This window comes from Telmatherina bonti (assembly GCF_933228915.1).
Source record: "Telmatherina bonti genome assembly, chromosome: 3".
In the NCBI taxonomy this organism is placed as follows: domain Eukaryota; kingdom Metazoa; phylum Chordata; class Actinopteri; order Atheriniformes; family Telmatherinidae; genus Telmatherina; species Telmatherina bonti.
The window spans coordinates 29777516-29804616 of NC_136621.1; the positions used below are offsets into that span (position 1 = coordinate 29777516).

The 27101-nt window shown below is 41.0% G+C and overlaps 1 protein-coding gene across 1 annotated transcript in view; it reads left to right on the plus strand.

The window, feature by feature from the left end:
* The window catches only part of bnc2 (basonuclin zinc finger protein 2), a gene marked incomplete at its 3' end in the record, with an annotated part of 82115 nt that overhangs the window by 17883 nt on the left and 37131 nt on the right, over positions 1-27101 (plus strand). Inside the window, exon 2 of the mRNA XM_079261578.1 lies at positions 26635-26737. Coding sequence (XP_079117704.1) covers positions 26635-26737 — 103 coding nt within the window. The remainder of the gene's footprint in view (positions 1-26634; positions 26738-27101) is intronic.

Here is a 27101-nt window from a genome sequence, read left to right on the forward strand (position 1 = left end):
TGTGAAGGTAAAATCATGAACTGAGAAGCAAATATTTTTCTGGCCCAAAGTCCATTTTCACCAGCAGTAGCAGTAGCTCTCCATACAGTCCACACAGGCTTAAATAATTTATCTCTTGCTCTCCCTCTATCTTCAACCCCCTCCTCCCCCTGCCTTACCCTCCCTTTTTCGTACCTCTTAGCACTTGCTTCATTTGTTTGCTTTGAGGAGCTAAATCTTGTTTGCGCGTATTAATAAGTCAAGGCGGATTATGCCCCCCCCCCCGCCATGGCCTCTGTAACGTCGTAGCCCTCTCTGCTTACACTGTGCTTGCGGCTGGGTGGCTCTGTTTGCAGAATACTCCCCCCCTCAATCCCCCACTAGCCCCTCAGAATCAGAGAGGCCAAGTGCGCTAGGCTAATTAGATTAATTCTGATGCCTGTAATGATTGCTTGCCATCTATTTTTAATGAATGGTGCATATCAAAGAATAGTCAGGCACGCTACCAGCAAAGCCTGCTCCCCGTCCCCCCAGTGTGTAAGACGCAGTTGGGGGCACTGACTTAGTGTTTGAATGTTAGCATATTGCCACTGTGTGTCTTTCATATATTGTGCATGCATACATTTGTGTGACTGCAGGCTAAAAAGGAACATGTGTTCTACTTAGCCTACACCTCACCCTTTAAAACACACCTATGGACACGCTTACACAGCAAACAACAACTGTACAATTACACAAATAAATAAATTAAAGATCACTTATTGATGTAAAATACATACTTCCAGTTTTTTGTTAACAGTTAGCGACACACAGCAATTTCACAATCTGAACAATCAGCTGCAGCAGTTTTTATTTTGCTCTTTCACCCCCTTTCTAATGCTTTTTTTTCTTTCATTTTCTTCTTCTAAGAACATATCCTGTTTTTTTCCGTTCTCTCTTGAAGAAAACAAAAGTAAACCAATCTTATGGTATGCCATTAAGCATTAAATCATGGTTTACACCTTCCCATCCGTGAGCATGTGCGTTCATCTCCCTCTTTATGCATTTGAGATGTTGCTCATCTTTAATGGATAGATCTAAGTCTCTTCCCTCTTTCTTCACCCTTCTGTCTCTTGGCCCTGTAAAAGGGAGTATAAATATTTGAGAGGGAAGCAGTTCAAAAGTGGGGAAAAAGGGGGCATTTAGCATAGCCATTTGGAAACACAAATGTGAAATGAGAGACTGTGAAGAGTAAAGGAGGGATGAAAGAAAAGACGCAAAATCAGGAGGCAGAAACCATAAGTCATTCAGAACAAACCCTCTATACACCCTTCTATTTTTTTTCTTCTGTTCCTCTCACAGGCTGAATAAATATGTTCAACTTATAGCTCACCCTCACACACACACACACACATCGACACACACACACACACACACACACACACACACACACACACACACATTTCCATAAAATATTAAAGGAGGTGTTTCCTGTAATTATAGTAGTGTTTGCTCCTGCCTCATAGCCTGATCTGTAATTAAACAGGATTGCACATGCACATACCAAGGTAAAGCACGCACAATGCACCTCCACCTTCATCAGATTCACACACACACACACACACACACACACACACACACACACACACACACACACACACACAGTCACACTCACACTACACCGTACAGACTTTTGAGTAGATTTCTGTAATTCATACTCTCCTGTAACATGTGCTCAATTTTGCACTCACACACTCAATGGACTCATTCATAGACAAGTAGTCATACACATTAAGGCCTGAGCAAACACACACCTTCTATTTCAACACATTCTTCACTCCAAGATGGAAAAAAAAAATCAGGAATCTGTACAATGCTATCTTTTCCAGACACCCTATTGTGATGGTATCTCCATAACCATCCATATATTGATCTACCTCCCTCTTGCCTCCTCTTTAATTCTCTCGCCATCTGCCCCCCCCTCCCTCCCTCACTCCCACTCCCCACCCACCTAGCCCTTATCTAATCTGGCTATGCCACTAATGACAGCCATTCTCAGCCATGAACAAGTGCCATAATGTGCTCTAGCAAGACGTTATGATGTGAAATGACCCCATTGATTGGCTCGCATCCCCACTGACAAAAAAGAGGTGGCGGCAGTCACTTATTACTGTTAATGAGCTGTGGGATGGGCCCAAAGTGGCATGTTGCACGTGCACATTTACACAAACGCATGCTTGTGCATTCATACGCACACATGCATGCTTTGCATAATTGCAGAGGCATTACTCCTACCTGTCTGTGTCCCGCCACATTTTCGCTCGTTAACGATGGGAGGTCCCATCGTGTGGGGGAGTGACGAGCTTTTAATGGCTGCCACTTGGTATTGTCATGTCGCGTTTTCGATGACTGTTGCATCTGTTTCTATTTCTGCATCTGTTGTACACACCTGGTGTGTCTACAGTGAACAAAGCAAAACACTGCCACTTAGCCTGACAAATGATACAGCTTTTGCTTTTTTTGTGTGAAGGGTTTTGATGCGCAGGAGCTAAGATGTGCATTGATTGCGCTGCAGCGGAATTACAGGCCAAAAACAAAACTTGTAGATCTGCTGAAACACCGGTGCGTCAAGGCCAAAGGCATAGATCTGACTTAGACAGCATGCTGTGCAGACTGAGGGAGCGCGTGGCTTTATGAATGGGGAGAAATTTTCTTCTTCTTGCCGGTGTTTGCAAAAGCAGACAGACACAGTTTTTTCAAGCTGGCAGCACCACCCAGGGATATACCATGGGACGCATCCAATCAGCCACAGAGCATGTGCGACACATGTTTTTTTATTCAATCTTCTTGTCTTTTCATCTTCTGCCACCACCAGAACACTTCCTGCTATTTTCTTCCGAGCTCAGTACAAACGAATAACAGATGTGAAAGACTGGAACATGCACTCCCCTTTTCCCATTCCTCTCATCCTGTGCTGTGACTAGCCTGTGACAACCTTTGCACTATCAGTCTTTCCTCTATCCCGTTGTATTATTCCCCTGAAGCCTGCCTAGCCCTAGTCTGCTATGCCTATACAGGGACAAGCAGCTGCACCCATCTCCCACCCAATCCCTCTAAAATATCTGTACGTCTGATTCTTGGGTGATTTAATTGTTGTGGGACTTGGACAAGTGTGCACAAGGAGCTACATAGACAGTTGTTCCTACTCTGTGTTCTCCCTTCTTAGTGAGAGACCTGTCAAAGGCAATAACAAGCGAACATGACTTTAAATAATTACTTTCCACTTGGAACTTTTACATTGAAAAAAGTCAAGCTAAATAGAGCAACTGAGTCATTTTTTAATTTTAATATAAATCGACTAATGCTCCAAAAATACGACTTAGATGTTCGCCTTGGAAGTTTTGTTCTTGCAGACATGTTTTCTGCTATGTTCAAATCTTCCCATCCAAGTTAATTTAGAAGCTTCGTAATTAAACCTCCACTAAATGTATTTGCTTATCAATCAGATCCTCTAAACTATAAATCAATGGGATATCAATATGGCATACTTGAAAAATGTATTTATGCAAGGCTGTGGCAAGGATGGAGGATATAGTAGGGTGTCTGGGAAGAGTCAATATTTTCATATGTAAGCCTGTGAAATTAATGATCTAATATCTGCAATGAGAAAGCTCGTTTTAAAGGCATAATCCTTCCCCTGTTTCTTGGGAAGACAGGAGCAACAGAATCAATGAGGGTTTAGGTGCTGGGAAATTACAACTGCATACACACATACTGTGCATGAATGCACACAAACATACAAATGAAGGACAATAAACACACTGATTTTTTTAAATTTTTTTTTATCCTGTCTCCTATGCCGGGGCCATTGTTGTGATCTATGTTGTTTTTATTTGATCACACAGGCTGACAACCTAAATTCTGTGTGAGACAAAAAGGAGTCAGTGACATTTGGGAGTTCTTAAAATTGGCTTCTATTATTGAATGAAATCCAAAGTCCAAATAAAAGGGGGAGTGTAACTTCACTTTACATAGTGCAAAGCACATGGGATTTGTAATTTGCCCCAGTACACCAACTTTTAAGATTGTCAAATTGTGGACTTTGTTGTCTTTATAAGAAAGCTTGTTGTGCAAGTTCTATGTATTTAACCTGGACTAGACTTATTGATTACAAAAACAGGAAAGACAAATGCTCTTTTGCATTCACCAAAGAGCAGTTGTTTCCTGTACGCACCCATTGACACACACGCTTAGAATTAAAATGTCATTACTTAGCTGGATCTAAGGATTGGAAAAAAAACAGTCCTAGAATAGTATTTAATGTTTTCATTATCCAAATGAATGAAAATCACATAAATGAATCAAACAAAAGCCGCGCTGTACATCTGTCTGAAAATCAGCTAACAATTATGCAGAGGAAGCTAATGAAGGCTTGTGCCTTGTGTGGCGAAAGCTCACAGCTGTCAAAAGGCTTTTGATTCCATTTGTAAAACAAAGTTGTCTGGGGGCAGCCTGGTTGGATGCCAACTGACCTGTGTTTTCTGAACTCTGACCTCTGTTGTAACTCAGGAACTGGGCTGATAGCTGATTTGTCGACTTGCCCAGAGATCCATAGAGAGAGTATGTGTGTTCTTGGAAATCTTTTGGATGGATATTTATAACAATTACAAGCTTTTTAAATGAATTGTTAAACAGCAATACAGCATTGCTGCACACTGATCCTGCTCTCATGCATTATGAGTACCAGCGCTAAAACTGAACACTACCTTTTAGTATCGGTAAGAGGGCATGGTGGGTGAGGAAAGTAGGAAGGATAGAGTGGTAGGGGGCATGTAGAGGACAATCATTAGGCTGCACAGAAGGAGGGATGAAGAAAAGCTGCTGGAAGTTAGACGAAGTGAGCGGGAAGCTCAGTGGTCCCCGAGCATCTGGCAACGCGTCGCAGGGAGCCACGGTCCCTGTCATTAATAGTGATGAAATCATTTAAGCCATCAGGACTAAACGAGCCAGTTAAGAGACACTCAACGCTACACTTCCGTCTTGAGACAGAGACTCATTGCCTGTGTGCGCTCCTGGCATTGACACACAGAGAGCAAATAGATGTGTGCATGCGTGGAAGCTGACAGGGTGTAGAAAGTGTATTAACTATGCAGACTTGTGTGTTGTTTTTATGCAGCTGTGTTTGTGATGAACCCAACAGCTGTAGATCGAAGCTGACGGTAGTTTCCAGTGCCTCTGTGAGGGGAAACCATTTTAAATTGCTTGGTTTGGATTTGAATTTGAACTGCGAGGTCTGAACTTTTAGAGAAACAGTGCTTTGTTTTTAAAAATACTGTTTCAAATTTAATGTCATGTGTTTCGGTAGTAGAAAACACAACACAAGCCACACTTTCAAATTCAGGTTGCAGACGTCGTTTAGTTTGTGGCAGCATCTGGCAACAATAAATGGGAGTAAAAACAATTTAAACGGGATACAATAACTGTTAAACCAAAAGAAGATGAGGAGTGGCTTCCATGATAAGTTGTGTCTTTGATTAACTCTGTTGAAAACACATCATATTTAACAACAAAATCTCAACCATGGCTATTATTTTAAATTCGGAGCTTTAGCTTTCAATGCATTTAACTGAAAACATGTACTTTAGTTAAAGAGCCATAGTGTTGACAGGAGTTCCACATGCCAAAAAAGTATTGTAAGCTCGGCATTTATTCAGGGAAAAAAGTAACAGCTCCAACTTTTGGAGTCAGAACAACAGACATGTCAGTTATCTGCTAATTATCCACCGATGTGCACTACCTGTACACTAAGATCATCACTGTATGGGCACTAGAACAGTGGATGAATTGTGTTTTTCTTTGGTCACCACAGTGAAACGAACATAAAGTTGGAAGAATTAAGCAACAAACTTGTTTATTATCGGTACGCCACAATTTACAAGAGATGTAGCATCATTAGAGCTGCAGTAAGTGGAGAACCAAACCACTGGCTAAATCTGCCATGAAATACTAGACTGCTGCAATAAAATCTGAGCATCTGCACCAAACTGGAAACAGATGAACCCTGTCAAGGATACATTGTGCTCTTTTCCCCTCCTTGTTTCCTACAAGGCCGTGGCTCTTCTCTAGATGAGTGGTGAGAATACCATATTCCTTTCTTTTTTTTGTGTGTGTGTTTACGTGCACTTTGTGCACAGCTTATGCTGATCATGTGTGGTGTAGTGGTAGTGTGTTTTGGTGTATGCATGGAGGGCTTGGTGTGTATCATGTTATGGGCTACACAAGTACTGAGGCCACAAAGGAAATCCACTGCCAACAACAGCACAGCTACTGGCAAGCGGCCATACCACCCCAGAGGCTTATGGGATAGGGTTTACAACCAGAGATGGAGTGTAGGAGGGTGAAATCTGTACGGGTCACCCTGTGTTACACTGCATATAGAGACCAGTTATTCCTCAGAAAACTGTCAAATGCCTTCCTAGCATTCCATGTTTCTCACATTTCTCCATTATATGTTTTTATCTTGTGCATGTGCAGATACGGCGTGGCCTATAGGCTGCACAGCACTCATTGTACAAATCAGGCTATTAATACCAAAAATTACACTGATGTAGAGCAGAGTACCACAGATTTATAGACTACATTAGGAGTCAGATGAGAACATTATGGTGCTTATTGTGAATTAGGGCATGGGCTCTATGCCTTGTTTGCTCCTGGGGCGAAGTTGTGATATCCCCTTACTTCCTCAAAGCCCTCACTCAGAGGGGACAAGTGTGCTTTTTCCATCTCGGTCTCCGACAACCTCTTTCCAGGATGTTGGCTTTTCGTTATATAACGATATTTGATCACTGCAAGGCCATGCAGGATGGCTGGTTACACTGTACAGATGTACAAGGGTGATTGGTTTATTAGCCTTATAAACATAACGATGTGCTGTGTTTGCCTTTTTGGCAATGCGGATGAAAGTGGCTGTGAGACGGCTGGTTTTTCTTGTTTGTCATTCTCGTCTTGGTGCAGTTTGATTATTCCCGTCGTAATTCATCTGAATCTGTGCAACAGGGTTTATTTTCTCGGGGGGGGGGGGCACAACTTGGAATGGTGAACTCAAAGACAGCTAAAGCACCTCTAAACCGATCCCTTCTCTCCTCCTCTTTTGTCTTGTCATCCTTTTTCTTCCTCTTCTCCTCCTCACACCGGCTCTCGTCAGTGGCAGTGCCGTTTATTGACAGAGCAGTACATTCTAGACATATCTGGGGGATTAAGTTGCAAATTTAAGCAATCGGAAAATCAATCGGTTCCTCTTTTAATTCATGAGAAAGGCTGTCACAGTGAAAAAACAGGAGGGCGATGTGGCTGTTCAGATCACATTCATCTAGGGAAAAGCAGAAGAGGAGGAGGACAGCATCCTTTAAATCTCTCCATCAAATGAGGGCAAGGCTGATGGTAGCTCACAAGAGATAAAAGCACTAAAGAAATCCTTTGTTTTCCACCTTTATCAGTATGATTAGTTAAGATGCTCTCTAACAGACAGACTGCTGAATATTTGAATGTGAATTAGCTCTCATTTCCTTTATCAGAAAGCAATATACTGCTTTTAAATTGGCCTTGTAATGTAAAAACACCCACAGTAAGCACTGTTCAGGGAGACTGCTGCAAAAAGGTTTTTACAGTTGGATCTGGACCTTTGGCCAATAAAAACAGGTATCTGCCTGCACAGATGTGCAATTTTACTGTTGCCAGGGATTCTTTTTTTTCCATGTAAATCTTAATAGTCATCTAGCAAATTTTGTTTTCAGCATCAAAGATTTTAATTGCAGTCTACTCTTTTTTTATACAACAAACTATCGAGACTTTTTACATAAGAAAAGAGAAAACATACGATAGACAGTTTACATGTAACAGGAAAGCTACCCCAGATACAAGCCACCTAATTCCTGAGTGTTAGGAAGTCTCTGGCGAACATTCAGGAAAGTCATCAGATGAACAGAGTGTTTTATGACTTCTCTAAACCAGTGGCTTTTATTTCCAGGTTAGACTATGTTACTGTGTATCCCCTGCTGACTTCAGGGAATTTGATTTTTTTTAATGAACAGCTCAATATCTAATTCATTAAAGTGGTTCTTTTATTTGATGCACTTCCCTTACTCCAGCTGAACCCATGGTGGAAGCCTTGGGGATAAGGAGAGATGGAGTCCTGCTGATGGATGCCCACTTGCACGCACACACACACACACACACACACACACTGCTCTGAGTGTGTGCTTGCATGTGGCCCTCAGAGAGGCTTGGGGGCTCTGGTTGATTGTGACTCCTCTCCACAGGGGCTGAGATCAGGAGTTTTACTCTGTTTGACTGCTGAACAACAGGAACTGTAATTGGCCCTGTGCACACTCTCCCTTGTCATTAGCGGCAGTCCAAGAGGCAAGCTTAGTGTGTGAGGCACGCTGCCAGTGCTTTTCCGAACTCTCTGAGTGTCAGTCTGAAAGTGAAGAAGCATAAAAAACCATGTTTGGCCTTAAAGCTACATTAAATATGTTGCTTGTGGCACCATTTTGTATTTATACGTGTCCTTTGCCAGGTCTGTTATTAGTGTGTCTCATTTATGGACTCATCTCTGTTCAGATCAAAGATAATCTCTTGAATACACTAATAGCAAAAAGAAAAAAGAAATATGCATGACTCCAAGAAATAATAGAAATGTGTATTTCATTATATAAAACACAGAAAATCAGATATACAGTGCGGAAGGTTGAAAGGTTGGAGGTCCTGAAGTGAAAAAGTATGCAGGAAAAAGGTGTAGCAAAGTGAAACAGAGAGCCTTTTTGAAATTTGAAAGGGTCAGAGCAGGAGTGGAAGGGGCTCTCTGGCAGGGGCCTGGGGGGGTGGCTGGGGATGTGTCAGGTGCCTGAGCTGAGCTCTGTGCCGGGCAGTGTTGTTGTTACACCGAGGGCAGCGCCACAAGTCCGAAAGTATTGATTTCCCGCCTTGTCAAGAGGCAGAGAACTGTCATGTGGAGAGCACTGACCTTGGTACACACACTAAGACAACTATTCCCCCTGGCCCCCCACGGCACAGAGAGGAGAGAAGCAAGACATAGCAGCATCCAGCAACAAACAACAACGAGCTTCTATGTGTCCTGCAGGGGGGTGAGGAGGAAGAAGAATAGAGAGGAGGTGAGCTTGAGAGGAAGAAAAAGAAAGGAGAGGAAAGGAGAGAATAAAAGCAGGAACAGGAAGCAAGGCAGAGGGGGGAGAGGAGCTAACAGTCAAAGCCAGGGCCAGTTCCCTTGAGTTGTCAGTGGGCAGCCCAGTGTCTGGTTATCACGCTGTTTGAAATGACAATGGCTTGACTTGTATTTTCCTCCTGAGACCCAACTCAGATCTATAAACCAGAGGGAGGGGAGGGAAGAATTCCAGAGACAAGAAAAGGCTGGTCAGATAAAGAAACAGAAGAAGGGGAGCTTGGCAGAAGGCAAGCCTGACAAAAAAAAGAAAAAAAAAGTGAGGAGAAGGAGAAAGAGATTTGCTTCTTCTGTTTCTGTATTGCTGCTGTACTTGTAGTCTTTGAGATCCACAGAGAGAGACGGAGAGGAAGGAAGAGAAATAAGGCAGCAGCTCGAGCGAAATGTTTTTCATGTGGAAGCTCCATCAGGATTTGACAACAAGAAAGGGGCTCCTTGTCACCTGCAGCTACACGGCGGGGCTCATCCCCAGTCATTGCGCAGCGCATAGAGACAGACAGAGAAAACAGCCTACAAAGAGCTCTCCCTGGGTTAGATCAGGGTGACAGACACTTAAGAGACCCAGCTTTAGTCACACATCTCTTGCCTCAGATCAGGGCATTTTGCTAACAAGCTCAGTGGCAAGTTCTGTCTCTTATTCACTGAGGCTCATGAATAAAGGGCACTTTTTCATGATGAAGAGTTCTGTATAGAGTTGTAAGGGAATCTATGCACAAAGTCGCTTTTTTAGTGAGTCTGAAAGAAGTGGGTTGCTAATTGAATTAGCTGGCTTATTAGTGTTTGACATTGTAAGCTTGGCTATAAGTAAGGAAGTGGGGACTTGGGGAGTGGGTTTAAAGAGCAGTGTTGGTTTTGGTTCTAAATTTACACTCTCCTGACACACATTATTCCCCTTGTAGCTGCAGTTAGGGCCAGATATGGTAATGCTAATAATATGTGTGGAAGGGGCTTTAAGTGGCTTTCTCACCCCAATTGCCAAGCATGGGAAGCATTTCTAAACTCATCTCTACAGCCAGCCTTGTCCAGCTCCATCAGTGGACGAGTCATTTATGGCTAAAAATAGAATCCTATTATTTATCCTCTAATTTATATATGTCTTGAAAGAGGAAAAAAAGCTTTTGCACACCTTGGACCATAACACAGTTTAGTAGCCTTGATGCTGATTATTGCCTTTGTTTTTTAGTTTTACTTTGGTCCAATCTAATAGTTAATTACAATTTGCCTTCATCATCTCTGTGTTAAATCCAAGGGCTTTTGTAGCATTATCTGTACTCGTTGAAAAAAAAAGATTCTTTGATCAAGATTAACAACATACTCTCTTAAGGAGTCAAACTGAACACACATACGCACATATTCCTACATGCGGGCATGGACACACTGCGCAGACTTAATGAATCAGATTCATCTGTCTTCTTTGCTGTCAATAAAGCTGGAGCTGCAGCTGTTAGTTAAAGTATTTGAAATGACACTTTAACTTTGGGTCTTTTCGGTTTTTGGCCAGGGGTGCTTTCTGTTTCTTTTTTACCGTTTCAGTTAAATTCAGTTTCAGTTAAATTCATTTATCCAGACATTAATAGAGTTTGACTTCATTATATTATTCTCTTTTACTATTATTTTATTTAATAATTGCTTAAAATCCATTTAAATAAAATAGAAATTTTATTTTAAAACTTTTTAAGGCAAATTTCATTATGCGATTAAAATGTGATTAATTGAGACTAATTAATTACAAAGCCTGTAATTAATAGAGTCGCACCAGTATATGTATATATGTATATGTGTGTATATATGTATATATATATATATATATATATATATATATATATATATATATATATATATATATATATACAGTGGACCTCTAAAAAGTAGGACGAGTGGCAGTTAATATTTTAATGTGTCTACAATTAGGTCCTGTCATGACCGTTGCTCCTCAAAACAAATGTGTCTCACTTGAAGTAATGACAGATTGTGCTAAAAAGAGCTACTTTACCTACTTAGTCTGCTCTCTTTGGGGGTATCACACTGTCTGTGTCAGTTGGGAAAAAACACATCCTGGTAAGGCCTGTGATCCTCTCACCCTCCCTGGGTACGACGGTGGGAGAATGCCAAGCACATGTCCTGACTGACATATGATAAACTTGGGGACAGCAGGTCATTCTTTACATTCCCCACCAGCTTCTAAATAGTGACATGCCAACAGAGCATTTCAACTCATAAATCCAGCAGAGGAAAAAAAAAAAAAAAACAACAACTGGTCAACACCCTTACTCGTTTCAACAGGTAGGATGAAACTTAGTGGCGTTGAGGTAACATATTTTCATGATATAATAACAATTCTTTGTCTTGTCCATTATCAATTCTGGAGTGATGTCAAAGGTGTGTGGGACTATCAGAGGTGAAGGTGCAATAAATTTAATAAAAAAAATATTATAAAAAATATCATATCTACACACAAAAAAAAAGACATTTAATTTAATGACTTTTTACTATCACCCTTGTCTGTTGATTTTTTTTTATTTTTTATTTTTTTATCAGACCTACTCAAGAATTCATCATACGTATTCCCCATTGCCCATGGACATGCCTGGTTAAGTGCTGTTCTGACATTAGCTGAGTGTAGTCACAGCATTTGGCCTGGGGACAAATGCTAGAAAAGCCCTATAAATATGGATGCCACCCTCCCCCTTGGCTCCCCAATGAGCTTGCATGTGTGTGTGTGTGTGTGTGTTTGTGTTTGGGTGGTACGCTGTTTGTTCTGTCACCACCGTGTCCCAACTGTTTGTTTACTCACAGTGACAGAGATACTCTGGCTCGTCGCTAATGCTCGCCACCTCTGCAAGTGCCAAAGAGCTTTCTAACACTCCAGCTCTCCCTGTAAATAATGCATCTGCCTTTGCCACGCAGCCAGCACGCCTCACAGCTCCAGTTGTCTGAACAGTTTCATAGGCTGATAAATCTGTTAGTGTGCATGTCGCTCTCAGTTTTTCAGCATGTTTGTGTGCGTGAGAGTTAGCAAGTGTCACTGTCACAGGCTGTCACACTCAGAGAGCTCCAGTGTTGGTCAAACCAGGCGTCTTCCTGTGTGTCTGCTGCTGCCCCTGGGGTTGCAGAGGCCCTGCGAGTGCCCCGTGGCTGCACTGATGCCAGCACGTGCAGAGCTGAGGGGAGAGTCCCGACGGAGAGGAAGTGGGCCATTAGTACAGTCTTTGCCCCACCATTTCATTCCACTTCAGTACATATCACACAGGGCCGCCCTCTGCTAACTATCTAACACATGCTAATTAGCCTAGCGACAGAGCCAATTTTTCTTTAATTTGGGAACATTTGTGCAACTCCAGAGCAAAGCGTATCCAAATACTGATGGTTCATTACATTTCTTGTTCATAGTGTGCACTTTTTTTCCACTAAACGAATGTGGAATTTAACACAGCAGCTTGCTGATTTAGAGTGGCATGAAAAATTTGACTAGGGGTAGATTAAAAAAAAAAAAAAGAAAACATTGCACAAATCTGTAAATGCTTTCATGACTTGCCTTACGCTTTAGATTAGTATGGTGTGCAGTCTGCTCTTGCCTTTCTTGCAATGTCTTCCTTTTCTGGAATCAAGAACAACCACAGGCTTAATGAAACTTAATGATGATAGTCATAACACAACAATAATCCAGCGGTCTGGAAAACTAATCAATGCGTCTTCTCTCCTTCCCCTAATGACCTGTGAAAACAAAGCAATAAAAAGGCACTGTGTGTTTATTTTGGCCCGAGCAACAGGCTGATAACACCGGCTAGTTGATTAGTGCCGAGCAAAGCTAAGATGGTCACAATGATTAAGAGACGCACGAAGCTAATGTCACCACAAGAGGTGAAGGTACAAGTTTGTGCATTCAGATACTTTTCATGTTGTAGTGTATTCATCCTGCAGAAGTTGGCTTCTGGGCAGTTGGATATCTGCAAACTAAGCTCAGGACAATTTCCTGTTCAGCATACACACACTGAATTTCCTCTTCCTTAACTCTAGTCAGTAGCTCGAGCTTGTCATCCAGTTGTTCAATAACATCTTTCCCTTGTCGCCAATGTGAAGTGGCTGATCAGTATTATTATTATATTTATTTATTTATTTATTCTAATCATGCATCTTTTAGTCAATTCCGTTCCAGTCAGAATTAAAAAATGCCCCAAACATTGTACACTCTCATTTTTCTTTGGGTTAATTTGCTCCTTTTTTGTGGAAAGAAATACAGAATCTGTTATTTCTCAGTTACAATTAAAGTTTTTACTTCAGTCTAGAAGAAGGAAGAAAATACAAATGAACTTACTTGTTGTAAAGGAAAAAACACTTTGGATGTCTGGAAACTGCTGGCTATGTCACATTTGTTAAAGCATACTCTTTTCTTTTTCTTTTTTCCAATTTGATCATCAGCTGTAGCATTCTTTATCACAAGAGTCCAGATTAAACAAGTCATGCATTCTTTATTAGGTAAAAATAATTCCTGAAACTCACCAAATTAGAATGATGAACCCCTGTAATAAATACATCTTCAATTCCCCTGATGAGGTCATGTGAATACCTTAACATACAACACACTTCATATGTCAACTTGGGAGCTCACTGGCAGGTGGATTACATGGAATGATGGGGTGATGTGTCTTTTTTCCCCCCGCTTACTGCAGAACCTGGTGTCCTGATTAAAAATTTCAGCTCCACTGCCTTTCTAATTAATTAGCAAGGCCACTCAGAGGAACACTGTGGACCAATTAGTCTCTAGCAAGCCGATGATGCCTATCGCTACGGCATCACAGTACAGCTGTCGCTCCCTGCTCTGAGGACGGCTGGGGAAAGACCCTCAGGTGCTCACAGGTTCAAACAGCAGCATGCATGCGTAGCTCACAAGATGCAAGCAGCATAATGAAGACGATAGAAAACACGAACAGAGAAACGTGCACACGTAGATACACTCCATACATAATTGTGAAGATGTTACTATTATCATCAATTATCATTAAAACAACCAGTAGATAAAGTGTGGTTTTTACTTAATGTAATTGAGGTGATCTTTTTAAAACATTTTAGCCCATTAACACTGGATGTCCTATGAGTGGGTCATGACAAATGAAAAACCTTCAAAGTACATTAACATGTTATATACTTTTAGAAACTTAGATTTTTTTTAGATTCAAATCATTCAGGCTACTATGACAACAGCAGAGTCAGTAAATACTTATTTACCAGATGCAATGCAATATCTTTGAAGTCATACTGTACTCCGGTAGCAGATGATACTGCAACAAAAACAGTCCTGTTACATCAGGGTCCATTAAAAGCAGTCCAGTGAAATGGTTGGTCCACAGCATGTTTTTAATCCATAAAAAACTCATTTTAAGCAAACATTGAAGGATCTGAAGGGGTAGAGATGGAGCCTGCCCATAATGCGCTAACAATTCTGAATTTAGGAATTGATTATTGCATTTTCCCTTTAAGTATAGTGGACTATTCAGCTTTGTAAGCTACACGATCTGGGAGAAAAGCCACCTGAGGAAGCTGTACCTCTTTCATCCTGCTGTCCTCTGTGCATTAAAAACAAAAGCAGGTGCAGTAAGTTGGAACTGTTTCTGAGCACTGACAGTGAATTCATCCTGCATGCTGACCACAGGGCTGGGTTGGGGGATGTCTGCAGTTCTTCAGAGGGGTGGAAAGGTTTGCTGACTTTGTGAGAATGGACTAGTTATAAGACCGAGGAAGCTCATTTCCACTTCAAGGGGTCGTCTGAAACATGGCATCAGCAGGCCTCTCTTTCACTCGCCCATGTCTGCGCTAATGCATGTGCACGCACAGATACACATACACATGCACACCATCAGATCATCTCACATTCACTGATACTCTTAACGTCTCCCCATCGCCTTCTTTCCCAAAGTCTAATGTTTATTCGTACTTGAGGAAAATGCGCTGATACCATTTTTCTTCAAGACTGAAAAACAGCCAAAAGCTAAAAAAAAAAAAGAAAAAAAACTTTAACTTCAAAGCTCCGAATGGTGGTTACACACTAATGAATACATTACACATTTCACACACTAACACATACATGAGTGTGGTTACAGAGCGGACAGTAGATTGACATGTTTAAGAATAATAAAAAAACATAAAAATGTGTGTGTGGGCTTCAACAACAGAGGCACACACAAAAGACGAGTCACTTTGCAAGCACAACAGTTAGCACCGTTGTGGCTGATTAGTATGAGAAGAGGGGATGAATATTGGAGAAGGGCTCTCAAGAGCCTCCGATGAAACATGGAGAGGATGTCAAAGCATTTTGTTCCCATCTCATTCATTAGCTCTAACGCAGGCTACCGGACGCTCACAGCTCCTCCACAATCACACTGATACAAAGACGAAAAAGCACACACTGAAAACAACACTGCTGCAAACAGTTGTAGTTATTAGATCGGCGTGTCTGACATTTTGTCGACATAAGTAATTAATTTAGCCTTTCTATTAGGAAAGTCCAAAGAGCCCAATTAACATGGCTAATATTGCTGCATCGTGTAAAAACATCTTTTTTTTTTCTTTTAATACAGAGGGAATATTCAAATGACTTCCTTTCATTATTCAAATGTCTAAGCAAAGTCATCACTAGGGAAAGACACAAGATGGGATTCACACTCGTAGGAACATGAAAATGATAATCAATCTCTTAGTTCTGCAAAGCAATCAAATAAAAAGCATGTGTGCTTTTCTCTGGGTTTTTTTTTTTGTTTGTGTCATCTAAAATTGGACAGTTTCTAACATTTGTTTTCTACTAGAAAAGCTAATCTTTTATGTATTTCCTAGTATTTTTTTTACTGAGCACCACGTTGCAATGATAATTGTTAATTATTTAACAAAAAAAAAAAAAAAGGAGCTTTAGATGTTTGCATGAACTGTCAAGTAATTGGTTTTTAAATCAAACTACAATTAGTCAAGGGCGTTCACAATGCAGGATTTTTGGCTTTTGCAGGACATTTGCTCGAACAAGACGGCAAACTAAATTACACAACTTTGAAAGCAAAACAGCAGCAGAATTATCAGAATCCGACAACCTTTCTTAATTTAAAGAATGACGGTGCAAAGGTCAAGATCAGGTACAAGTGACATTTTGGTTTATTTAAGTCTGTTTTCATAGATTGTGTTAGTGGGCGCTGTGTTTTCTGTTTTCATGCTCATTCAGCTGTTTGTTTTGTAGCTAACTCAGAGGGCCCCTCTACTGCATGGCCGGGGCTCCTGGCTCCACTCTCCCACTCGTATAGCTATAACAAAGTCAATATTACAAAGAGGTAACACATGTCGAGGTATGCTTTAGCCCTGCCCTAGTGCTGTGATCCTGGATTGGAGCACACACACACACACACACTCACACACACATACACACGCGCGCACAATCAGAACACACACCATGGAAAAGAATGCATGCTTCCATGGTAGACTGCGTACCAACATGAGAAAAATGTAGCTTGCTTTTTTTTTTTTTCCTCATCCTCACGCAAATTAGTTCTCTGGTTGAAGCTGGTATTTTGACTCTTCTCACATGTGAAATTGTTCATGTATGTAAGTGTGGGAGTGTGTGTGAGAACTCCTAAAATTTCAGCGTATTACATTTGAGCAAGTAAAGTACTTGTTGGTGTTTGTGCATTCACATAAATTTGGAGCGAATGTGTGTGAGGGCCAGTTTGTTTTGTTTTTCCCTTACTTCAGCACATCTGAGAGAGCTTTTTCTGGAACTCCTGAGCCCTGTCCAAACAAAGATGGCCGAATGTAAGGGATGGAGGGGAGGTGGATCAGGGCGAGCGTGCGTGCGTGCATACGTGTATGTGTGTGTCTTTGTGAGTGTGTGTGTGTGTTTGTGATTTTTCAAGTAAGCTGGGACCAGAAGGGCCTTGCGAAAAAACCAAGAGGAGGGAGAGAAAACTGAGCCCCTGAGAAAGGCAGCTGGAAACACGGAGACTTGTGGTCTTTCTCCTCCTTTCCCCCTCCTCCTCCTTCCACTTCTCGCTCCCCAGTCCAGCTGCACTCAGATGTGCCTGCATGGCCTCCCTCCGCCCCATTCAACTTCCCCACAATCACCCCTGCACTCCCAAGCTCAATGCCACTGCCAAAAGGGGAGAGTGAAGGAGAGTGTCGCAGCTGGTAGTACTTACTGGCCATTTCACCGCGGTAAAGGCATGAGATTCATTAGGCTGCGTGTTTTGTGCTGAGTACCGGCCGTGTTATTGTTAGGATGTGGTAAAATTATAAATATGGAGGGATGAGGGGGAATATTGGGGGTGCAGGAATCTAAGTGGAAGGGTTGCAGAAGAGTGAGAGTGAGACGAAGGGGGGGGCAAAGAAGGAAGAGGAGAAACATGCCACTGATTAACTTCTCTGTCACAGACTTGTTTCTCATGATTGGGTGGCAATAAAAAAAGTCTGTCACAATTTGTCAAAGTTAATGACTCAATGGCACTCCAGCACTCAAGGGCTGGAAGACACGCTAGCATATGCCGAATTAGTCAATAGCTTTATAATTGCAGAAATAAGGAATCTGGCTTTAGCCAAATGAAGCGGACTTAAAAGGGTCCTGGGAGGGGATTTGCAATTTGGCCAGGTCGATTGTAGAATGGCAATCACGGATACTTGGCACTGCTCTCCCCTTTATGCAATTATGAGTTTCTTTGTTTTAGTTCATTCCTCTGTTTCTTTGTTTCCTTTTACCTGTCTCGGCTGCTCTGCATCTTCTTTACGACCTGCGACTCTGAAACAGCGTCAAGCCTCCACTTCAGCCCCTCTATCTATGAACTTTGTAAGACTGATAAAGATTAAAGCACCCTGATGGACTCTCCTATGGTCCCGCCATCTCTCTCCCACCAAACACACACACACACACACACACACACACACACACACACACACACACACACACACACACACACACACACACACACACACACACACAGATGTGTTTGCATAAACACATCCAGTTTCTCAGAGAAACTCCTCACTTCCCTCTGTTACTGTGTGGCTTTGGGAGTGACACAGTTGTCATTGCAGGAACATAGCTCCCTCCCCTCTCCGTCTGTGGCGCTGTCTCATGTCCCATTTCTCTCTGTCATTCGAGACTGCAGATACTAATGGAAGTTTCAGCTTTTCTGTTGAGTTTTGCATCTAATACGGGATCTACAAAACTGAATCAGGAGTATTCATCTCACAATGCTGGCTGAGGTAAAAAGAAACCCAAACAAACCAAAAAAAAAAAAAACTGTAAATAGCCACAGTTGATATGTCTTCCTTTCTATTACTTCTGGTGTTTTAGTGATATTATAGGTGGGTTTAGATAACCAGAATAGTGCAATTATCTCCATTTCAGCACAAAGTTGTGTTATCCACAGCTGTTGGGTGTGCAAGTCCAGGTGTTTACAAGTAAACCACCACTGCTGACACACTGTTTGAGCGAAACTCTGAGGAAAGAAACAAATATTATTGCCTAGTCGTGTGTCTTGAACACCAGCCAATCTGTCTGCAGTGGCTTCAGTTTAGCTGAAAAAACATATACATAATTTGGAGATTGCTTACACACAATTAGTGCATGCTTTTTTACATTAAAAATGGTCAAAGAAAATAAAGCGCTATTGGCAAGATTAAATCTAGGAGCTCTTCCAAGATTTCTCTGGCTGGAAGCTAGTTTGATTTGGGGAATTCACTCACTGCATGGACGCATGTGTGTGTTTGTGAACACTTTGCATGAGAGCATATGTGGGAGAGTGAGTGGGCGCATATAGTTCAAGAGGTAGTTGTGGAGTCCATCCTGTAGACTAGTGTGATGGCTAAATTTCAATTTGGGGGAGTCTCTGCAGTGTTGTCATAGTGCTGTTAAGGCTGTGTGATGTGTGTGTGTGTGTGTGTGTGCATCCTGTCAACCGCACTGACCAATGATTGCCATGGAGATGTCCCTTTTACGGGATGGGTCAGCAATATGTCTTGGCTCTGGCTGAAACTTTCTGTTTGTGTTAGGGTGTTCAAGGGGAGAAATACAGAATGGATAATGGCCTCACTTCCATTCTCATGCATTTGTTCTTCTCTTTTATTCTTCTTCCTCGTCTGCCAAATATGTGTGGTCACACTGTTCGGTCACATTCTTCTCAAAAGTTTTCAGATAAAGACTGACAATTGTGTCGTGGTCCGTCACTGGGAATTTGCATTCTGGGCGGGCTATAAGTGGGCCCGAAATTGCAGGTGTCAAGTCTGACACGGTGTTGTCCTTATCTGCAGCTGGTCACTCCCTGAACAGGCTGAAGGTCAGTTTGGGTCTAGTATGTACTGACGACAATGGCCTTTTTATATGGCTTCCAGTTTCCTCTGATAAGAAAGTGTGTGTCTGAAGAAAACCCTCGAAGAAAATTCTGACTTTTTATTTGACTTTTGTTTGTGTTGCTTGAATAACATTCAATGGTAAGTTTAGATGGCTGATGCAGCATTAAACACATAGCCTAAACACATTCCATTATTATTAAAAATCATAATTAAAAATTCATCTTCATCCCATAAGCATTGGCAGTTTAGAGATGTTTCCTTTATATATACATACATATATATATATATATATATATATATATATATATATATATATATATATATATATATATATATATATATATATATATATATATATATATATATATACATACATATTCTCTACCTAACTTGCTCTACTCATTACCTTTCCTCTGCCTTCCCCTGGCTTGCTGCAGCAACTCTTTCCCAGCTTTTTGATACACCAGCTCTGACCTTCTTAGACCCCTTCCTCCCTCTGCTCCCTTGCCATCCCACACCCCTGCCTTTTCACCAAACTCACCACCAGTCCTCCCTCCCATCCACCCCTGCCTCCCCTTGCATCCATCTTTGAACCTACCCTTGTGTCTGTGGACCCAGTGGTCTGTCACTGGCAGATGTTTTGATCTCTAGCTGGGGAAATGCTTTGAGGAGAGCTGAGAGGGGCCAGGGGCTTGGACTGGGGGGCCTCTCCATGCACCTGCTGTCTACCTAAAAGATGGGAGAAACTGCTTCTCCCTTGATGCATAGGTATTTGAACTCACAGAGTTCTACAGCGTTAGCGGCAGGTACATCTCTGCACCTGTATGGGTAGCACTGTCTGAGAGCATGGCATATGATAGCCTGATCACAGGGTGGTGTTTTTGGACCACTGTTGTTATATTGTGCTCCCTCTTCCTCCCAGTTTCACAATATCAAAGCCAGCTGGGTCCTGTATCCATCCACTTCATAAACAAGCATGACTGTCCAGAAGTGCATGCAGAGCTATTTATCATGCGAGTGAGCCGGACCCAGAGTTTCATCATTGATCTGGTTTAAAAATGTTGGGGTGGTGCTCAGCACGCAGAGATTTACTTTCTGTGACTGTGTCAGTCCACAAAGTAGGAATGTTGGAAGCAGAAGTTTTATTCTGCTGAATGCGTGCTTGATTCTGAAGTAATCACACATGGGTGTTGTGTCTGTGCATGTGAAAGAATCCAGAGATCTGGTCAAAGTTAAAGTGGACCTTAGATGGGGTGACAGGAGATGACAGATGTCGTCACTCACATTTCAGTTATTTAGACTACCCATTATAAATATGTAAAGGTCAGAATAATTACTTTGATTAATGACAAATGTATTGAAAATTAATTACTGGCAGGCACCACGTTCTGCAAATGTATTCACGAGGATTGGATAAGACAGATGGCATAGCAATCAGCGGATAAATACAACTAGGCATGTCAGTTATTCACTATATATCTCTGAACATGGCAAAACTTTGCCTGACTAGGGTGTTTGAAAGCTTCACCAAATCAGGATTTTTCTCTGTTGCTGCAACAGCTGGACTTTGTTTTTGTGGAAACAGGTGAAAACAAAGTGTAGCAAGACTAAAAAACACTGCCAAAAATCTGAAATTTGTGTTTTTGGTTTTACAGACACAATATACTCACAGAACAATGAAGTTCAATTGCACCCCTTTATTTACTGTGCTCACATCATTATCGTACTTGACCCACTCTATCCTAATGCTAAATAATAAACAGTATCTCAAAAATAGCTTTAAAAATAACAATTTTTCATCTAATATATATAAATAAATATATATATATATACACATATATATAACAATGTATGAACAAAGAGAATTAAGAATTTATGCAGACAGCAGATGTTGCCACTCCTATTTGTTTGACCCAAAGGAAAGAGAAAAAAAAAAGACTGGTGTCCCAGGTCTCCACATGAACACATGAAAACACATGCTTCTTTTCTCCTTCTGTAATCCACCGGGGGCTCACGCCCCATTTGGTTCCCATTAGCATAGCTCTGGTCGCTCTGCCCAGTGTCAAAGCCCAGACGCAAAGCTGCACAAAGGACAGGGACCTCTGGCTCTGCGACTGCCAGCCTCTGGGCTCAAAACAAGAACTGACAAGGAGGACGGGGCTTACCCTGTGGGGATTTCAGTGTGAAAATAGGATTTGTTCTTTCCACTACAGTTTTCCCATATATTATATAATGTTCACAACTGAAACTATTGCAAAAGTGAATAATTGTTGGTAGTTTGTACCACTTTGTAAGGCAAAAAAGCTGCATTTCAAGTTAAATCCAAAAGATGAAATCCTACATGCAAAGATTAGCACTGGCATGAGGTATTTATTCCCCTACATTTTGTGGCATGATGTGTCTGACTACAAAGGCTTTTTCTCTCTCTTTTTTTTTTTTTTTTTTAGCATATTTTATTTGTCACCTGTTTCCAATATGGACATTGTGAAGCCCTGATCTATTTGACTGAGTCGGGGCCTGTTTTATGACACGCAAAGCTGCTGTGCCTCTTTTTCTTCCACACATTGGCTGCACATTTCTGGCAGGAAATTGACAGAATTTCAGCAGCTAACTCATGGATGAGATAATATCTTGTGGGTGGAAGAGAGGACAAGATGCTTCCAGTGTTTTACAGTGACCCTAAGCAGAGACAAATTTAAATCCGAAGCTCATGCGGCAAACGCTCGCACACATACACACAGATGCACACGCACACACAGGGTTTTCATTTAAATCTCGGCTTTGCTTAACTCACCAAACAAGAAATGTGGTCTGTGGCTGTGTGTTGAACATGGTAAAGGTTTCAATTAAAGTAGGAGGAACAATACCCACACAGCATCCAGCAGCTGCCTGGGCTGGCTTCATTGTGTGCTGCCCAGAGAGGATGCAGACTGGGCAGACAGAATTTCAGTGGTGTTTTTGGTGGCATATAGTTACAACGTCAACCTTGAAAATGACAGGGCAGTAATATTGTTGTACAGGATATTAGTTTAGGATAACCTGGACTGCTTCATGGGATTTGTACAGGTCTAAGTTATATATGTGTTGACCTCTACAGTTCTGTTTGCTTTAGGATTGGATGGACTTTCATGAATGTGCATTGATCTTGAGATATGCAGCCTGTTTTCCCCTCGGTCTGCCTATTTAAAATGATCTTAACTTAACAAAAGTCCACTCAAGACACAGATTTTTTTTCTGCTGCTCCTCTATCCTGGATTCTTTTAGTCCATCTGTCCCACTAACAGTCTTTTAATTGAGAGTGCTCCCCAGTCTGATGCTGGCCATTGCTGACTGTCAGTGTTTATACAATTGGGCTGGGACAGGGACCGTGAGCCAAGCAAAACATCCACAAAACATCAAGCCTTCAGCTAAACAAAACCCAGCAGTGAGACACACACACTTGAGCTTGATAAAGCCTGAAAATGATGCTTTCTGGGTGAATCTTGGTTAGCTTGTTGACCATAGTAGTAACACAGCAGCTGTCTGTGAGTGTTGACTGTCTAATTGCAGCAGTTTTTGTGGGACTTTCTTTCTCAGTTCTTCACAAGGCTTCTCAGTTTTCTAGTGATTTACAAAGTCACACACACATACACACACAGTTCTCTGTCCTTTTGGTCAACATCATCCCTTTTTAAGCTGTGAGCCAAAGAGGAAACCCTGGCGAGACATTAGCGCAGTGACTAATGTTCAGTATCTGGCTGAGCCTCAGATAACACAACCTCCTCCCCCAGCCTGCTGTGACAAATATGTGTGAGTGTAGAGTTGGGATCTGGGCCCAAGTTTGTCCCTGACCCAACCCAGGCCAGACATAGGTTAAATCAGGGCCAACCCAAATCCATGCTGGCCACAGAGGCAGAATTTTGAGTACGTAGAATCAAGATAAGTCTTGAAGATGTTGTTTCTCTGATTTCTTCTGATAAATCACACAAACAGAAAAAAAAAAAAATGTCTGTGATAGACGTCTTTAACACACTCATTACCTGCATCCGCTCAGTCTGCTATGTTTTCTGATGGTTTGATGCTGTCATCAGATGATGCTGTTACTCTTCTACATTCGTACCAAAACGACTGTGAAGCAATGCACAAATTAATACCACGAACTAACAAGCTCAATCCATCCTCTCCCTTCTTTCTTCACCTGTCAGCACCTCTTCACTTGGGGGGGGGCGGGGTGGTTTGCTGCTTCTTTAAAGCTTCTTAATGCTGTTGTCTGCCTAATGGGCCAGATATGAGAGGTGCTGCTTGCCACCGTGATAAGTCAGTGATTAGAGGGCGTCTTGTCACAGCAGCAGCCCTGCAGACAGTGGCACGCTCTAATTGCCATATTAGACGCCCCTTAACTATCTTGTCAGCCGTCAGGCCTCTGCTTAAAAACAGCAGAGGTGCATTTGATATTTCCATTTGTTTGTTTCCATTTTCCAAGAGGCAATTAGAAAAGACCTGCATTGTGTAACGTTGCTTAAATGAGTTAAATACTACAGAAAAGAATTCAAGTTGGCTGACAGATAAAGATGCACCAGAGAAGATGGCGTGGAACATGGTTATAGCAATAGCTGCACTATCTTTAACTGTTTAAATACCTGTTTTTGGTCAATTGAAATTCCTAATCATAAATAACAATTTTATTAAGCTAAATATTAAAACACTTCATTTATGAATAACTGCTTATCGATATCACATTTACATAATTTTGAGTAATTAATTGACGGAATCTCAATAAAATTGTTTTAGATCTAAACATGATTAATGTTTTATTGCACAAAAAAAAACAACTAATCTGGTACCTTGTTTTTCATTTAAATTGCAGAAAAAGCATCATTTCATTGATACAGGAGTGGGCTTTAAAATATGTTGTCAGTTACAGTAAAAACCAAACAAACAAAAACATCTTCATAAGACTGTTTGTCCAAGAAATTAGTTGTTTCCGCATCATCTGATTAAGACCAATGCAAAGTGTATATTTTAGCTAAAGGTCCATATAATTGGGATACAAGGATTCTGACTAATTTTCTTATTCAGAACATCAAACTCTCAGTTGTACTTGTATCTGAAAATTCACAAATTGGTCCACATCTTTCACATTCTGACACAACCAGTCTTAGTCTGTGTCCTTGAAGGAAGGAACACATCATGTTGCTGTAGATTAGAGCATCAGCTCAGTGCATAACGTTCCATGCTTTAGCTGACACATGCCGTGTAATCCTCACACACTGTAAGGATTGCCGTGCCCGCACCTGGAGAAGCTTAAAAATGGTGTAAAGTCAAATAATCTCTGTCTCCTGTCTCGTAAGGTGTCAAAGTGTGAGGTGACACGGTTAGAAGTGGTGTAATTTTGTGTTTAATCTCGGATAAGCTCGTGTTCACTTTGACACCTCTAGTTACTAATCTAGTAACACCATGGGGTAAGCAAGGACAGGGGAATTCTGATTTTATGGTCCCTTAGTAGATTATATGTTTTAGAAGTTGAATTGCAGGATATTAGTCTTGTCTACAGACTAGATAAATTATATCCTGTCAAACAATGGACTGTGCCCTTAAGTTTGTGGATCCACAGAAAATAACAGAAGTTTTTCTCCCTGCTCTTCAGTGACTTTAGTTGTGTGATTTAAAAGCTGATGCGTTCAGCTGATCTCCCTAGAAGTGCTGATTGTGTGTGACATTGTGAAATACAGGTTGTTGATGCAGATATGGACTCCAACCTATGACCTATGACCTACGTATGTGTCACATAATTGTCACACTATTACCTTGTAAGAAAAACGGTGAGACAGGATGAGGTAGTAAAATCAGTGCAGACTATAAATTCATAAAGTTTAATGGGCTGATAAGTGAGGCTTTGGTGTAAGAGCAAGCATTCACTTTGTCATTGTCTTCCACGTCTTATCTCACACAAAGCCCCTGTTGAATCTCTGCAGAAAGTGCCCTGACATTTTCATCTGACAGGTTTTCTCAAAACTAGTGATCAGACTTTTCATGTCAAAATGAACTTGCAGCAGCTCACAGTGGCCACTTTGCATGCTGCACAGCTTCCTGCATTCTTAGATAAAATAACTTGTGCCTCACAGATTTCTTTCTGTACATCCCAAAGAAATATCACAAGAAAAACTTGGTTGTAAATATGAAGACTTTAAATTGAATAAAAAAGTGGCTTTTTATTTATGTAAAATATCCAACATTCTCAAGTTCAGATTTATAAAGAGACAATACATGTTTAATGAAAAGAGAAGTCCTTTCATAAATAAAAAAAAAACAAAAAAAAACAAAAAACAATGTCCCTACTTCTAGAAGTGCTGCAACTTCCCTTTAGGCAGGAAAGCCTGTAACTTTATGCCTCAATTAATCTTGTGTGAAAGATATCAGATAAAAGAAGCGCTGCCAACATTTATTAAGATTCATATTTCTAATTTCTTTTTGTCTTTCACTCTTCTTTCCTCTTTTTTTTTTTTTTTTTTTATTATGTTCTTGATTGTCCAAATCAGTGTGAAATTTATAGCTTGCAGCTGCTGAACATGTTTGGATGAAGCTGTATTCATTTCTGTGCTTTCTCTGTACTGTACGTTCTTTTGTAAGGTTTAACAATGTGCAACATTTCACACAATCATATGAACGGTCTAAAATGTATCTGAGAATTTGTTTATGAAAGAGTAAGCCTCTGTAGGCAATGTATTGTGCTGCACTGAGTTGCCCTCGTCATGTCTGGACACTTAACCTCTCACTACTAAAAGCTTTCCGGGGTCAGACAAAGTACAGCTCCAGTGTTGAGTAATGGAGCCTTAGTCAAAACAAGTTACACTTGTGTGTTCAGGAAAGGAAGTCCGGTGTTGGTTCACATGAAGTCAGCAATGCTACAATAAATGGAGGAGTAGATTTACATGGTGAAAGCTGGCATTCAAAGTATAATGGGTCGTATTTGAAAGCTATTTGAGCTTTTGGGATTTCATCCTCTGCTGTTCTTGTCCTTTTTTTTTTTTTTTTTTTTTTTGCATTTGTCACGATTTACTGAAAGCTTTCAATCTTTGTTCATCTTCTGTCATTTGTTCTGCAGCTGTAATTGATGTAGCTTTCTTCCACTTTTACAGGCCATTCGCTGCACATTGGTAAACTGCACGTGTGAGTGTTTCCAGCCTGGGAAGATTCACCTACGAACATGTGACCAGTGCAAACACGGCTGGGTAGCTCATGGTAAGGAAATTAACATTTAAGACTGATGGATCCAGAAGCTGCATGTTACTTAAGTATCTGACTAATGTGTAACTGCCTATGTTGCTGTGAATTAACTAAAGGTCCTGACTTATATATTCATACATATTATCATAGATGCCAGAAGCATAAAGTCAGCTTTCATTTCTTGCAAACCATAAAAGTTCTATGCTATTTTTTTTTTATATATATATATATATATATATATATATATATATTATGCAGAAAAACACAATCTCTCCGTGGTTAAATGTTGTAAATGTCATTAAGTTTTCCACCTTGGAGGCAACTTAGCTGCTCTTCTTGATTTTTTTCTGTTGCTTTCAAAGTGTTTCTGCATCTTTAG